This window comes from Pollachius pollachius (genome assembly GCF_949987615.1).
Source record: "Pollachius pollachius genome assembly, chromosome: 2".
Lineage (NCBI taxonomy): Eukaryota > Metazoa > Chordata > Actinopteri > Gadiformes > Gadidae > Pollachius > Pollachius pollachius.
This window is the reverse complement of record NC_136935.1, coordinates 6,452,138-6,469,704: the sequence shown is the minus strand read 5'-3', so window position 1 is coordinate 6,469,704 and position 17,567 is coordinate 6,452,138. Positions and strand designations below refer to the sequence as shown.

The 17,567-nt window shown below is 44.2% G+C and overlaps 1 protein-coding gene across 3 annotated transcripts in view; it reads right to left on the bottom strand.

Moving 5' to 3' along the window:
- Positions 1 to 15,131, bottom strand: part of LOC307071708 (phosphofurin acidic cluster sorting protein 2) — a 48,631-nt gene extending 33,500 nt beyond the window's left edge. For all 3 annotated transcript variants that reach the window (XM_079730765.1, XM_079730767.1, XM_079730766.1), the window contains exon 1: positions 14,820 to 15,131. In XM_079730765.1, the coding sequence (XP_079586891.1) occupies positions 14,820 to 15,049 (230 nt within the window). In that variant the 5' untranslated portion in view covers positions 15,050 to 15,131. The remainder of the gene's footprint in view (positions 1 to 14,819) is intronic.
- Between the last annotated feature and the right edge of the window lie 2,436 nt (positions 15,132 to 17,567).

Genomic DNA, 17,567 nt, shown 5'->3' with positions numbered 1-17,567 from the left:
GCTCCTCATGAAAGAACAAGAAAAGAGGTGAAGAAAGTCAATCATCTTGAGCCTTAATGGAAAAAAAACAACCTTTTGCTTGGTCGCTTCTCTCTCCATCTCTCTCGCTCTCTCTTTTTCTCTCTCTCTCCCCACAGAATAGAGAAATGGACAAAGAGGATCTCGTGGGACGCTCACAACTTTTGCCGCACCAGCCCTTCAGAACTTCCCCTGTCCTGACCCACTTTCTGGTGGTCCGGTTGCATTACACTCAGGGGGGGGCGGGTGGGCTGGTGGGCTGGCTGGTCGGGGCTCTCTGTTGCTGAGCAAACAAACCCCAATCTCTCCCTGCTCATCCACTCTGAGAAAGAGAGATGACTGCCATGTCTGCCATCAGTTGGTAATACCCTACTGTGATCCACTGACACTGGCTTTACTCTGGTGCACTTCATCATCAACACAATTTTTTTGACTATGGTTGCCATGAAAACACACATAAAAACGGATCCAAAAAGGTAACTGTGTTCCAGGTTTGATCCGCGGTTAAACACAGTAAGCCCCGCAACACGACACCCAGAGCGGAGCAGGAATCCTACTTTGCATCGGTCATGCAAAGCGGTACACTGGAAAGGCTGTGCGATTCCAACTCCCTTAATAGCAAAATGTTTTCTAGGCCTATTAAAAAACTCTCAAACCGTGTTTAATGGCTGTTTTGTTTAAGGGTGAAAACGACCCATCAATGTTTTAATGTTGAATGGCGCAGGTAGTTGCTGAGGAAAGTGTAATTACATTGGGTAAGCGCACCGCTCCACTGTGGCTTATGGGGAAGATGAGTCACCGGCCCCAGTTCTGAGATGAGGGAGGAGGAGGAGGAAATGAAGGAGGGAAGGTGACTGACTATTGAGACTGAAGGAGAGAAGGAGCCAGAGAGCAGAACGTGCGAGTGAGAGAGAGAGCAAGAAAGAGAAGCGAGACAGCGAGCGAGAGAAAGCAAGAGCGAAATCCAGAAAAGGGGCGGGCGAGAGAGCAAGAGAACGAGAGAGAGAGCGAGAACAAGGGTGATTGATTCACAATGTCTCTATCCCATCCCAGGCTCCTTTGCCGGCTCTCCCTGCCGACTGGGATTCCCATGTAATTAAAAAAGGCTGCAGCCGCACAAGGGTCACCTAGGGAACCATTTTTCTTCCCTTCCATTTTGTTCCGTGAGACAGTGGTGTTTTATCTCCAGGGTGGCCCGTGAAGCCGTGCTGGGGCCCAAAGTGGGACCCTAGGGGCCGTTTGCATGGCTCTGTGCCACACACACAAACACACGCACACGAAAGGTCCACAGACCAGGGGACAAATTCATTCCACCATTCACGGCGCTGTTGGCAGGGGCATATTACGCTGGGCTGGAGGTAAGGGGATGAGGTGGGGGGGGCTGGCTGACTTCACACAGCAGTGTGGCTGGTGTCTGCCACCCTGATATCCCGTCATTGGTACAGTATTGGTTTGTGCTGGGGAACAGTGAGGCGGACTGCTAATCAATACGTGACTGATGGCAGTCATTAGCTTTCTTCTCTATATGTGTGGGGTGTGTTGGTGGTGGTGGTGGTGGTGGGTCTGCGCCTTGTTCTACTTGTATTCTGCGCGTGTTTTTACCTCATCGGGGGTCGTTATTGTTGCAGTCTGGGGTTTATCGACCCACGCCGTTGTTTATATTTCGAGTCAAACTGTCCATTGCACACGACATCGACACACAGACCGACACGACCGCTGGAAAATCCACACAACGACAACTCGGAAGGCCTTCTACGTGCCGATTATAGAAGTCAAATATGAAGTTACTTGAATTTATGTGGCATCATTGAGACTGCCTTGAGGGGCAGTGTCCGAGCATGTCCGAGTCAAACCACTGTAGCATCCCCAACTGTCAGCTTGACTGTTTTAATTCAAAATTAAAACCAGCGTTTTAACAGGGGACACTGCCTCTCTGCCACCGACAGGACATTGAGGAAACAAAAGAGGAATTGATAAAGGGAATTAAAAGACATGGGTGTTGGTTGAATAACTTTGCTGCTCCGTTAGCGAAGCAAAAAAGGTAGAGAAATAAATTAGGGAGTTAAACCAAGCTAGGACTGTGTGCATCGGTCATTGTACCGCGACGGCTAAGCAGCTCAACAAACCATGGCTGCTGTATTCCACACAGCACAAATAAAAGGCATAATCCCCCCCAAAGACACACACACACTCACCCTAAACATACTCACTCTCGCTCACACACAACCTAATCACACAGACACACACACCTCACTTATCTGCTGTCCTGCAGCACTTTATTGCGGGCTTATCGGTGAACCAGACATGCAGGTTGACAGAACATCAAACAACCGAGTGCTTAAGAGGAATGCAAAAACAACCTCATCATGGCCACTGATGAGAGTCTGGTAAAGAGCAGCAAGACATACATCTTTGTTCAGTTGCCTGGTTTCAAGTCCCATTCTGCTTATGAAACACTGAGATTTTTCTCTCAAAAAAGCCAATCCAAAATTTACTGTTTTCGTTTTTTAATCCACTGATACCCTTCCCAATTATATACGCCCACAGAGCGGTTTATTCTTTTAACTCAACATTTCGCCTGCAACTATAAACTGAACAACTTCCTAATACTGTCCCTCATGTTTTTAACATCAATAACAAAACTTCTACACAAGAAAATACGAAGTTGCAAAGCCAGCGTCGAAGCAGCAGTTTCAATGTTCCGCTCCTCAGAATAAAGAAACCTGACCCACTCCATACGACTCCAAACAGAGCTCGGAGAAAGACGGTGGGGAAATGGAGTATTTATTGGCCAATGTGACAGACGGTTCAAAGTATGTTTCAATTTTGTTTTGAATTTACTGAAGATCCCATGACCTCATGTTTGTTTACTTATTTTTCCTGTTTTCATGTTATTGCTTTGTTTTGTCCACTATGTTTAATGTGGTAAATGTTCATGAATAAAAAAAGAAAAAAAAAAGACTGTAGTCGACAAAAGGCATTTTCCGACAAGCCAAACGTCCACAATATAGGCGTACAACTTCAACTTCTGCATCCACATGAAGGAGGCCTGATGAGGCAGGATCTAGTGCACTCCTCCTGGGGTTGAAAAAAGCTCAGACTTAAGCACTTTTTATCTGATGGGAGTTATTGTTATGGAAACAAGGGCCCAGGCTCAACCAGATTAGCTGCCGATGGGGGTCAGGCCACTCAGTATAATACACAAGTAAAAATAGCGAAGTAAACACGCTCAATGCATTCACAACCACGACCTTGCTGAGGTCGCGGAGCGAGGCCGTTCAATTAGCAGGATAGAGATGGCTAGCGTGGTGCTATTGCCTGTGTGTTGCTCGGGAAACATGAAAGAAAAGGAGAGGCAAGCCAACTGAATAGAGACATATATCCGTCTCTAAATGGAAGCACAGAATCGAAGGATTAGTTAGAACTGAATCATGAAGAACATTCTGTTTTCTCTGCAGGCTCAGCTCTCATTTAAAACCTCCACACACACAAAATCAATGTGTGCAAGGTATTTGTATAATTAACAGGAGAATCTGTGTTTAAAACCCACAAAATAAACAAGAACATTAAGCACACCGCAGGGACCGAATGCCAGTGAGGTGTAAAGGGCTCCTGTTTGAGCTACTGTTGTATGAGACATATGCCGCTCGCTGCCTACCACGACTGCGGGCCAAAATCCTCCATGCTTATCTCCATTCTGTAAACAGAAAAGTAATCAGGCAGACAACTCAAACAGCCATGAGCAAATATTTTGTTAAAGATAAGAGCTGACCCACGAGTAGGGCCTACCACGACTTTCTACTCTGCAACAATAAAAAGTTATATTGTAAAAATGATAAGCTTCCATTTTGCACGCCGACGGGGGAGAAATATGGACTGCCTTGTAAAAGTGCCGAACAAGTAATCGGTTTTATTTCAGTGGAGCTAACGTGATATGAACTCTCAGCCAGATTCAGAACCCGAAACGGAAACGGTTTGAACGGTATCACGTCTGTATGAATGTACGACTGAATTGTGCAATGTGTCAAATCCCTGTCACCTAAAAGTCGGATCTACCCCACTGTTATTGACATGACTTAGGCATCCGAGGAAACCAGATGCATTGTGGGTGGTGGATTAGAGGTTGGATGTCGAGAGCAGAGGCCCGGGGGGGGGGGGGGGGGGGGGGGGGGGGGGGGGGGGGGGGGTGAATGATCAATTCCACTCGCCTCGGTCTGACCCAATATTCTGCTGCTCTCGGGTTTGGCACTTTTAGTCATCTCAGGGCAGGGACCACTCACAGGTGTAGTTGGAGAGAACCACTCCTCCCATCCACCACCAACTCCATTGTCCAGACCTTCTGAGGAACAGGCTACAGGCTCTGTATTTAATTTGGCTGGATTTGAAACCAGCTCTCCACTGCCAGAGTCATGGCTTTAAATCTAAAAATAAAATGGGGGAGCGAGGGACCTGACCCGACCAAATGGAAGTTACAACATGATTTATAAAGTTCAGATTACCCCCTCTCATATCCGGGCTTGTTTCGGTAAGAATTAGTTCTGCGTTATTTATAGTCACAACTGTACCGTTGTTGATGACAGACACACATACACAAATAGATAAATGATTCAATCAGGAACTTGATAATCAATCAAGAATCGATTATTTTGCATCCGTTTTTTGGATTAAGGACAATTTCCTTTTTTTTTTTCTCACAGTATATTTGTGGTTATAAATGTCTGTTCATAACACAATCAATCTCTTGCTTGTTATCTTCACCTTGTTTGTTTGCAATTATGCTACCAAATACGTCCCCATTGTAATCATCCATACTTGAAATGTATCTGTTAACAAGAAAAACAGCGAACAACGGTATTGCCAGAATCCATCCAATAAAGCAGCTTCATAATCATGCCTTTCATGAGTGCACCCTTTTCTACAATAGGATACATACAGCTAGCTTTCATCCACAAAGACCCATTGTTGTGTTCCACGAATTGGGGCGACATGAGCCCCAATTAATTGAATGCATGCTTCTGTTAAGAAAGGCACACAGCGGGGACAGAGAGCGCCTCTTCAAGTTATTATTCATCCAGATATGAGCGCTATCCGTCATCGGGATAACAAGGCTCCACCGGGCTAAGTGACAACTGGCAAAACCCCGGCCTCTCCTGACCTTTCCCACCAGAGCCATTAGTTCTGCCCCCGCTGCCAAGCAAAGGGCTTGTGCTAGTCCTGCTTCAGCTACAGTTACAGCACAAACCCAAGCCGATAAAGGGGTTTAATGGGGAACAGAACAGATTCAAAAGCAGACTGAGGTACAGTATAGTATATATACACACATCCATCTGCTAAAATATATTGTTGATGTTCAACTCTACAATTAAGGTCGTAATACTAATTTACGGTCAGGCAAGGCTGACCTTTTCGGCACTGTTAATTAGTTTGTGGGAGGCAGATTAAAGCATGGATAATTGATTCGATCTATAGCTAGTCAAGCCACTGCCGTTACACATACTGGTGTCTGAATGGCGAACACCCTCTGCTAAGGCGAGACAGAAACGCTTTAAGCACCAACAGTTTCTAGTCTTCAGAGGCGCGTTCTGAACAGAATACTGACCTGGTATCGGGAGGAAAGCAAAACACACACAAAAAAAAACTCTGAACTAAACACTGGGCAGCCCAAACAAAAACTCTCTGTTGCAACTTTTCCCCCTGCTCAGCATTCTAGATGATGTTTTGCCAGCCCCGTACCCTCGGATCAGTGCACAGCAATAGTCAGAGGCACAAAGCAGGGGGTGGTGGAAGATGGAGAATGAGTGACGCAACCCGGGGCTGAATGAAAAAAGGGCCTATTTTTGGCGTGTAGCGGGTTTTGCCACACTAAAAGGGGAAAGAATAAAGCTTTCAAAAGCATGCTTTCATTCCTCTCCATACACGCACTAGCCTTGTTACTTCTGAATGCACTGCCTAGGTTATCGCTGGCCTACGGTCGCAAGCATGGTGTGATCCCTGGATAGAAACACCTCAACGTCGTGACCAGCATGAGCTTCAGAAAGACCGCAGTCGATGTCTGACACAGAGGGCTTTTACAGGGGCTATACCCCTTTTAAAGTCGACTCTGAATATAGCAACAGTACTCCATTTCACTGAACAACACCATTGACACGTTCATGTCTAGCAACACCAGATTACCTAAATACAGCGTTTCCCGCTTCTATAAAAGCAGACGCCTCTGAATATTTCAGTGCCTTACAGGAAAAGAAACCAAAGGGAGCGTCTATTCATGGCTAAAACCATCCCTGCGTCCCTTTGTTGTCCTCATCTAAATCCAGAGAGCTTACAACGGCATCGAGAGGCGAGTGTGATTGCGACGAGCCCGGGACAGACAGGGACAAGTACCCAGAGATTAGGTAAAAGGCCGGTGATTTGGGAGCCCGTTCATTAAAAATGTTCAATCCAATCGTCGTTATGAGCGACGAAGACTAATCCACGAGATTGAAGGGATCGGTCCCGAGCAAGTTCAGTGGGATGCACCAGAAGATAAGTCTGCACTTAGCCAGCCGCGCAGAATCGATTTGAACTGCCCAATATTGCTGGTCATCGGTGCCAGATGGCCACATGTTGGGTGGGTTTTAATTCCCTTCTCAATGAAGTGGTGGGAGAGGAGGAGGGGCCTCTGGCCGGGGATGGAATAAGGGGGCGGGATTAGCCTCTCTTTTCTAAAATCTGGATGTCCAATTGGGAGTTTGACAACCACATTTGTGTTTTTTCCCAGTAGTTAAGTACATGAGAACACACACACACACACACACACACACACACACACACACACACCTCTGCAAAGGGAACAACCGTACCAGTTAGGTAATTTCATTGGGGATGTTCGAAACAAGAACATCGCTTTACATCAGCCTCTGCAGTTACAGCGACAAGCATCAGATTATCTACGATTGAATTACCAGGGCAGCAGGCAGTATGCACTCAAATGGGGGTAATAATATTAACGTAGCACAGTCCCTTCGGTGCATATATATTTATATAAACATATATTTCAGACTTCCGTGTACTACATCACTGCCAGGCTAGAGATGGGTTTTCTCGGAGGCCAGCTGGCGCACGGAGGATCGCGGCAACAAAGGGTCATGGAGGTAGAGGAGAGGACGAGTCATCCATCAGGTACCAACATACGCTGAGGGATTCTAGCAGGTGAAAAAAAAAAAAAGGTGGATATGTGAAGCAGATAAACCAGTTGGCATTTCTCCGCCAGGCAAAAGAGAAAGACACCATGGCTGCACCTAGCCCAAGCCATATTACTCATGTGAATTATGGTCTGTGCTGTGCACTCTGATCACCGGCGCCCCTCCAGAGCCAGATTCCTCCCTGGCTGCTGTGGGGATTACCAGTGCATTTCATGGAGCAGGGAGCCGGTGTCGAGAGCAGGGAGCTCAGCTGGAGTGTCTCATTTTATTTTTATTTTGGACAGCAGGACCTATGTCCCTTCTTAGAGAAATCCAATCTCGAAACGGGCGGACTTCATTTCTATCTGTCAAGTGTGAACCGTAGAGCTCTAAGCACTAACACATGGTTGCTATGAGGTGGTCTTTGAGCAGCCCTTCAAAACATTCTTTTGGATAAAGGAAGGTGTTGGCGATACGTCTTTGAATACTAGTGGGAGGCCAGAGTGAGTGAGCTCAGCGTTACAAAGAGGAGCCAGGCAGCACTTAAAGTGGTACAAATCCCATTAATTTGAGGTGCAACAACGCATACATATTCAAAAACAATTTCATTATCACATTGGAACTACAGAGAACGCAAGCCTGCATGTGCAATAACGCATATATATAACAGTGTATGTATAACAACGCATACATGTGCAACAACGCATGTATGTTCAACTAGAATTTCCTTATGACGTTGAAACTAAAGAGAATGCAAGCCGGTCAATTCACCGTTTCTGAATGGTTGGCTGACAGACGTCCCACAGGAAACACTGATACTTAGCAAGAACACAACTGAATTCCTGGGTGTAGAATGAACTCTCAGCGTTGTGGACCTCTGTTGACCTCAACTGATCTTGATGAAGAAACTGCATTCAAAACAGCTTCATGTTGGGCCAATTGGTTCTTGTTGTGATTGCAAAATATGCCAATACTCAAAGAATGGGAACAATCCCACGCATGCAGCGGCTCACCCTACATGATTTCTGAGAAACATCAAGACGGCAATGGTGTTGGTGACAACAACAAACACACTAATTCAGACGCCATGAAACAAAGTATTTTGCCTTTCATAGATGACCAGCCCACTTATCAAGCACATCATTACACCTTCAAATGAAGAGAAGGGTGCCAAGTCCAGCAGATAACAACAAGGGAATGCATTGGAGAAGATAAAATACAAGTAAATAGAATTAGACATTTAATAATCGAAGGAGAGTCTCTTTTAATAGTGAATGATTAATTGAACAATGGCAGAGGTCTTGTAGTGATGATAATTATATGGCAAGAAAACAATTGCCTCAAGTTTGGAGGACTTCCAGTCCCAAACATTGGTGCTGGTGAGGATTGAAGATGACCAGCAGGAACAGATGTTCAATAGACCTAATCAAAATGTCAAGCTCAGGGCCCACTTTCAGACAGAAAATGTCAGAGCCACAACTGTACCAGGTAAACAAGTTAAGTAAACATGGTTGAGCATTGTTTCTTATCCACAATGAAGACTATCAATCAATGACAATTTGTTTTTATAAATGATTACCAGAAAAACATGCAGACCCAATCACCCATCATCTAGGCAATCAAAAATTGATATCTTGTTACTTTTTCATCTTCTTTCTTTATCAGCTACTTTAAACATCAGCATCTGCAAATAGACTTTGATTAGACCCACACACACAAATGTGACTTCATTGTAATCTGTTTAGATCCATTCGAGTACATTTAAATGGTTAATCAGCAACATCTACCCAGACTTCTATTGACTTTTACTTGGCTTTTCGTTGTTGCAGAAGTGTGGCTAGTGCAACACTTATGTGGCACATATTGTCTTAATAAAAAAAGCATTAAGCACTAAGTTTTAAGAACGCAACCTTGTTTATTGTCCTTGTTTGACGGACTAATCAAGAATAATTGGCAATGATAAATAATTGTTTGTGTCCAATTATTCTTGATTAGGCAAGTGGTAATCACTGGTAATTGAGAAGAATCATCATGTATTGTGCTGCACAGCAGAACACAGAAGTAAGAGCCCTGCTGCCATTTCAATGTGAACGGTTGGTTGCCATCAACATTAAAGGAATGGTTCCGTTTCTGTGCATACGACCGTATATAACAGAGGCAGGGAGGTGTTTATTTACTGGAACGAGCTGTAGTGCAAAGGCACCGAGTGCTGCAGGAGTGCCGTGCTTCTAAAAGGTCTGTCATGCGTATTCACCCAGCCGTGGCCCAGCAGAGGCAAGCGTGTTTTGTCCCCGAAATAAACAGTTTCTGTGTTGCTGCTGGCACACACAGCTCAGGAAATGCCTCAAGGGGAGAGGTGGAAAATATGAGGGGAAACCGAGAGAGTGAGAGTGAGAGTGAGAGAAGACAAGCCGAGTGATATTGTCTCCACATAAAGTGCTTAAATGAAAGGATTTCAAGGTGTGTTTCTTGGCTCCAGAAGAGGGGACCACCACCCCTTCTTCCACTCCACCCGTGCAACAATCCAAGCAGTATGGAGGGTGGGAGGGCGTTCAGGCCAGCAGCGTAGAACTTAAATAAAGTACAGCAAAGCCTTGATTTCAAGTCGGCCCCGCCCCCTAGGACCTAGTGTGTTGGTCAACAAAACAACTTTTAAGTAAAGTGTGTGGTTTGTGTGGGGGGGGGGTGTAGGGTTTGGTCACACTTTGGTTGTTTAGGAAGAAATAAAAACAAAAAAAGGACAATTTTCTTGCAAGGAAACTCTTCCTCTTCCTTCTCCAGGAAGCAGTGGGAAGGAAAGAGTGCCTGACACATTTCAGGAGGTGGGAGCGAGCAGAGGAAACGTTTACTGCCGATGGCAAGTTGTTAAAGGACGACTGTAAATGTGCAGGGGAGCGAGAGTGTGAGCGAATAATCGAAATGGCACCTCTGAAAAAATAACCAATATATATAAAATGTTGTCAGGAAATTTCTGAAAATGTTACATAAAATTGTTTATGTGAAGCCCAAGTAAAGTCCTGAAATGAATAGGCTATTCCAAAGAGTCGTTTGGCTGCTAGGTACTACTACATACTGCCTGCATCAATGTTTACAAGGAGCCTTGTCGTCTCTCAGACTGAAACTCTCACTTCATGAATATCCACACAACTTGGCCAGCCTAGTTCTCCACGGCATGCCTTTAGTCATTTCGGATGGTGGGTTTTAATTTAATGTCAATGTTAGATTTAAGTTCAATAAGACAACACAAAAAGGAGTGGTTGAGTATCAATTATCATTAGTCACATTTTAATATATATTATAGTTAAGAGTGTCATCAGCATTAAACCATATCCATGTGGGTTTGGGAAGGCTCTTGTGTTAGATCTTTGAAGTGTCTAGGACCGGAGTGATCCCTGCTGTAACTGTTGTTGATGCAGCCGAGCCGGGATTTCAGAGCCTGTCGATTAGGAACGACACAGGGCAGCATCCCACATTCCTGGAGGGGCCCCTGGAGATGGCTGACGGGGCCTCGTTTGTGATGTCCACGGGGAACAGCAGGAATAAACAACCAACGCAGACACTGTCCAGAGGACGTGTGACCATGGGGGATCAGTCTCTGTATGTCCAGGGGTGTAGAATGATGCATATCTATTAAGGATGTTAAATTAATTGACATGCTGTTGATTGTAAAAAAGTCAAGCAGTGTCATTCTGTGTTGGACCATTTGGGGACATTCCTGATAAAACAACCGAAAGCATTGGTTGTATTCTTCGACTCAAAAGCACTTTGGGTATCTTGAAAAGCCTTAGATAAATGCAATGATACAACCAGGTGTTAGTGTGACTAGCCCTTTTGAAAATCATGCATCTTCTGACATCACAAGTGGGCATGTCCCCCTAGATGTGTGCTTGATAGATCAGTCTACCAGCCTACTCAGTGGACTGAAGCAAACATTGCTCATCTATCCAGCACACATCAAGGTGGACACGCCCACTGGTAATGTCAGAAGATGAAGATTTCCAAACAGCTTGTAAGGGCTAATCACACTCACATCAGATGGTATAATATATCCCCTTTAAGATTGACCAAGGGTTTTCCTCATTGTTTAAAGGCCATATCCGTCATATTAACCTTAGTAAAGCACTTTTTTACTATGAACAGGAAGTGGCATGGTTGATGCAGGATATTGACATCAACAGTTGTAATTACGAGGAAATGGCATAAATAGCTCTGTTTTCAGGTCAAAAGTCTCCGCTGACCAAGAACAATGAAGCACACTGTAAATCAAATAAATACTTTGATTTTGTTGAATTAATTTACAAATGTATTTGAATGTGTATGATAGGGAATTGGAAACCAAACCATAAACTGCTTTCAAATAGACCCAATGTAAAGGGATACACAGTCATCTGTGGACACCTATAAATTACATGCAATGATAAACCTGCCTTCCACAAGGTAAAACATCAAGATAGTTTCTTTGAAGCAGATGACCACAACTTTAAAATACATTGGGCTCTCTAAGTGGGCTGGTATGGCATGGAAGAAGAGTAAATAAGCCACCAGAAACTTGCCAGAAGATGGAAACTAGTCCTTTTCTGGATGCCCATTAACAAGGGAAAAACGTAATCCCTAGGAGTGCTCCATGGCTGCTGGCTCCGAGCTCCACGGTGCATTTTATAGGGCTCTACGTGTGAGCCTGCATGTTGACAAGCGATAGGGATGGCACGACTTGAGTACATTGACAATAAACTTTCAGGAGGGAATGGCTAAACACGGCAATTTGCGGTAACATGACGTGGAACAACTTCACCACTTTGGAAAATCCCATTAAAAATACTTTGTAATTAAAAGTAAATCACCTGGTATCAACTGCCCCAAATACAGTTGCTGTGTTTTTATTTGTGAGCCCCAATCTCATAAAGAGGACCTTCCCCGTACCCAACTTTGACTCATGGTGGTACATAATCGCATTCAGTTGGTAGGTAGTCACTTCTCACAAGCTGCAACAGATTCTACTTCCCTGGGAGATAAACATAGCAGAAGCCTGACCCCTGCATTGCTGTCATGCCTCCAAATACTGCATACTTCTCCCAACAAATGCCTGCCTGAGCCAGGGGTTCACTCCGTGCTTGCAACCTCATTAATTGCAGCAGCCCTCTAATACCAAAGAAAGTTGTTAATAACTAGAATAAAAACTGTTGAGCGTTGAACAGACGCCGCCGTAACTATAAAGATAGACACAATTAAAAAACATGATGAACATGTGGTATAGCAGGAACAAGTTGTCAAATTTAGGAGGAATAAGCATAGAAACCACAACAGTACAAAATAATACTGTTGGGAAAGTCACCAGCTCCCACAAAAACAAATCCAATACAAAAGATATTGGACATTTCCTGAAAACCGAGATAGCAAAATCGCACATATTGCAAAACGTGCTTGGCTGAGAACCAACACGAAGAAAGAGGAACAGGGAATCAGCTTGACTCCCCCAGTGGACGAGTTCTGTCCTCATGGAGCCCACGCCAGGGGCCTGTCAACAGCCTGGATGAGCCACCATGTCACAATGAGGGTGCAGAGAAGTGACAACACCATTCCTGGAGCCCATCAAACAGTACCCTCAACAGCCAGCATGTCAATACCACAGAGAGATGTAATGTAACTAGCCACTGCAATATGGTTTCAAAGAAGAATAAGCAACGCAAAGACAAATAGGAGTTGCATGCATTCCGGTGGTTTCAAACTACCAGCACAGCAAAACGCAAAAGAACAAACAAGCAAAATGGAAATAGATGACTTCACTTGGATGTGTGCCATTCAGCTGGACTTCCACATATGCCCAGGGAGAGCTGCGCAAACAGCTGCGTGCAAGAAGACCCAGCCCCTGAACGAACGCCAAGGCACAACTCCCCAAAGCTGAGGCCCTGGGTTGGGGCTTGTGCAAAATGTTCAAAATACTTGAAAACACAAGCGCTACCACCGGCTAAGTAAGCTTCACTCTTTAAGCACTACATCTAGCATATTTATCATTAGAATGATACTTTGCAGCATCATGCTTCATAGATAATCTAGGCTATCAACTGAGACCAGCATACCTAAGCCGTCACTGCCCAATAATGAGACCTGATCCTTTAATCTCCGCTTCTTATCATGAATAATCCACAGCCGTATTCATTTTTAATACAGGCTGCCCCTAGTATGGATTCCCACATGCTAGGACTTGAGGGGATACAGGAAGAGAGCAAGGTGAGAGAGATCATTAAATGATGCTTCTGAGCCCTGTATTGTTACCTCTGTACACTCAGATTTCTGCTGAACATTACTCTCGCCAGAAATTGACACACTTAAAACAAAACAACTTAATAAAACAGGGCATGCAACAAGGTTCAGTATGTAACCGAGTACGTGACAGTTCATATGAAATGGTCCGAACTGTTGGCATTATGAATGTGAGTGACACTGTCAAATATAAATACAGATGTATCAATAAACATACAACTTAAAATAGGCCAAATGACCACACTGCAAAAAATTTTTGTATTCAACCGGATCCAGTATTAAAACATCACACATTTTCTTCATTCAAGCATTGTAGGATTTCATTCATACCAACACACTCAGGCACACACAGAAGTCCTAACAGCAAGAAAGTATACAAGCTGCATACAGTGTGGTGGAAGCCCTCCGTTGGCCCGCCCCCTTACATCCCAGTGAGTGGAGCAGATCTAGGTCAAAGCTGATTAATGTGCCCACAGCTACTGTGGGGTTGTGGATCAGGTGGCAGCAATTGCATTCTCTCCGACTGCGAATGCCAACATTGAGGATGACCACAATGCAACAAGCATTCCGGTGTCAAAACAGCATGGGTTATCTGGACATGTAGCCTAAATACTACATACTTTCTAGTTAGTACTACTAGTACTATGCAAACTACTATAGCGATATCACACTGCATCGTGTATATTACAGTAGGTTTAATGGAACACGTGACAGTAAACAGGGTTATGGCCTACTGGCATTGCTTATTTGTGGCATTTAACGTCATACGTATATAACACTTATATATATATATATATTCAGAAATGCATACACACAAATACACACGTTAACCATGCTTCAACAGCGTATGGCTGTTTCCCCAGTAAAGCAGGGGTTGTTATTTAACACTAGTGAGGCGTGAGGCATCCGTGTGCCTATATTTATAAGTGTGTGTGTGTGTGTGTGTGTGCATGGGATGGGACGGTGGGACATGCATGCCATGATCCCATTGAAGCGCAGGCCTGCTTGGAATGAGGTCCCCCTCTCCCTCCTAGCGTTGACCCGGGTTATATATGAACCTGTCTCCCTGACATTATTTAAAACAGAACCCCTGAAGTGAGCTTAGCAGTCAAATCAAAGCATCCACCCGTCACCAGAGGACCCGAGGCGTCAGTGACAGTCGCTATGTAGCTGTAGCGTTAGCATTAGCCATCCACTAGTTAGCGCGCTAGCGGACAGGGCTAGCGGGCTAACCCGTCTACCAGTGCTCTCGGACGGGTCGTTAGCGGCTTCGACCGGCTTGAGCGAAGCGGTCTCCAACGCGGGGCCCAGACTCCAGAAGGACCGTTAATTCATTCACTATGCAAACGATTCACGTTACTACGGGTTGGAAAACCCTACCTTGGAACACAGCTCGGAGACGATCGGTCTATTTCCCATGTCGCGAAGAGGTTCATGGGCACAGGCACGGCGCCAGAGCCCGAACCAGAGCCCGAACCCGGGACGACAGCCCCCAGAGCCGCTCCGGTAGGGAGGGACGCTGGTGCAGGTCCGCCGCCGCCGCCACCGCCGCTGCCCGGGTTCAGGAAAGCGGCCCGAACGCCTCCTCTATCCACCGCCGCCGCCATCATCACCTCCACTGCCTTCGGAGCAGCTCTTCTGTCGAACCGTGGGACTGGATGGGGAGCTGCGGCTTCACCGAGAGCTCTCTCCTCGGTGTTGTGGTGTGGAAGTCCCAGAGCTCCAACGATGGAGCGGCGGGAGCTGTGGATGGGCGGGGCTTCTTGTCCCTGTAGTAACGCGGGTGAGGCATAGGAGGCGTCGTTGAGCGGAGTCCATGGTATATTTAATGCTTTTATATTGCATTATTAGTAAATATTGAAATAAAAAATATCTAGATTCCATTCATTCTTAGCTGTTTAACATGCATTGGGAGGTTGTTATTATGGGAGTGGCTAAACCCTAGTATGAGCTCGTTCGCTGACCGGGTACTGCGCCTTGGAGAGACCCAGGTTGGAGTTCCCACCTGTGGTCCTATGCCACTTGTTGTCATTCCTTCTCTTCTTCAACCCTCTTTTCCTTGTCTCTCTGCACTGCCACGTCCTTAAAGGCACAAAAGCCAATAATATATATATATATATATATATATATATTATATATATATATATATATATATATATGTATATATATATATATATTATATTATATTTCTCGGCATCTCGGCTGGAATGTTTATTCCTCAAAATGAATATATTTTATTTATGTTGTCATAAAAATACGGTTAGACCAACCATATTTATTTTATTTATTTTTTCAAATAAATAATTCGTTCAGGTGGTTATTAAAAGTAACTAAACGCTTTATTATTGCAAATCAAGAGTCAACTAAGTCAAATAACTTTAGCAAAAAATGTAATGTGTGGATACACTGCCACCTGGTGTTGAACTACTTTGTAGAGCACGGATGGGATGTCTATTAATGAATTTATTTTTGCACATCCTTTCTCTTCCTATAGGTGTCAGGATTTCTCTATCATTAAATGAAACAACATTGACGGTATCTTTCTTCCCTCGACATATTTGTCTTATTCTAAACCTCTCTTCCTCTACCTTGTCTCAAAACTAGGATAGTGTGTAAAACCATTTGATGTTTCTTTACATATCAGTATAGTATAACACTACAACAAAACAAAATAAGAATAAAACACACTCAAACGTTAAATAGAGTGTAAAGTCCATTAATTGATGGATCAAAGCATCACTTTAATTTCCTAGAAAACATATACCTATATATGAGAAATAGTTGCTGGTTATGGATGGTCGCAGGGTAGTGTTTATCGGCTTGGGTGTTCAACACTCAACCAAAGGTTTCTGGGTTCGATCCACCATATGCACATGTTACCCGTAGAGGCGTCCATGCCTAACCATAACCTCTTCCTGCCTGCTCTTTAATGATATGTATCTGAATTAACTTGGACAGAGCAAGTCACCTTGGGGTAATGTGTGCTAAATGACCAAATGCTAGTAGATCAAAGGGTTGTCAACTTGATGAACACATACAACTGTGTTCCCTGTTGGATTTCTTTCCTTCTCACCTTTCGATTTTTAAAATGAGAACACAGCATCCATTATGTATGATTTTGAACAACACACCAGTTTGAATCGAATTGTAATGATTATCTTTGTTGTTTTTTTATTTGTAATTCAAAAAATCATTTTTTACAGTCTTGTTGTTTGGGTACAATAACAGGACGTAATAAAAAATGTATTGATTTTGTTGAGTGCCATCTTTCAATCCTTTGCTATAAACAACAGTGGTTGGATTACTGCAATAGTTTTTTTAAATAGTTTTCAAATTACAGTCACACACACACACACGTCCACACCTCCACATACAAACGTCCACACCCACATCCAAGCACACACACACACACATACACACACACACACACACACACACACGCACACAGCCACACTCTCTCCTGTTTAAAAAAAGGCATTCAAGGGCACATTCCTGCCAAAAAAAACTTGTCAAACACAAAGTGATGTGCGTCATGCCCGGAGACGATAAGGTCCTGCCGCTGATGAAAAAGTATTTATTTTAGGACCCTTCTTGACAGCAAAGAATTTGAATGAATAGAGCATGATCACGGGAAAACACAGGCAACGATTTACCAAGCAGTGAGACAATGAGTGTACACGATTTTTACAGGGTAACGTTCTCCACGTGAGCAGTAACAACACAGAAAACATAGAGTGATAAGGATTGGCCATGGCTGAGCAAGTGGCCAGGTCTACAAGGATGCAGCTAAAGGAATCTCATGAAAAAGATGTCAGAAGATTTTCATAGCCTTTTTATCAGACTCTGTGGCTACAGCAGCCATGTGAATGCTTACTTACTTTTGATTGGAGAGAGGACTGGGGCTATCTCTAGGTGCACAGATCATTCAAACAAAGGCTTTTTTAATTGATTAGTAACAATGTAGACATGGTTAAGGTGAATCATTCTGTAACAGCCTATGCTTCTCTCTAAGGCTGTCTAGAAACTAGATTTGTTTTGGCATGCTTTGGCATGAGGTGGATAACCTTCCAAAAGATGACTTATGTGGATTGGCAATGCAAACTGCCTTTAATGCCACCGTGGCCTTTT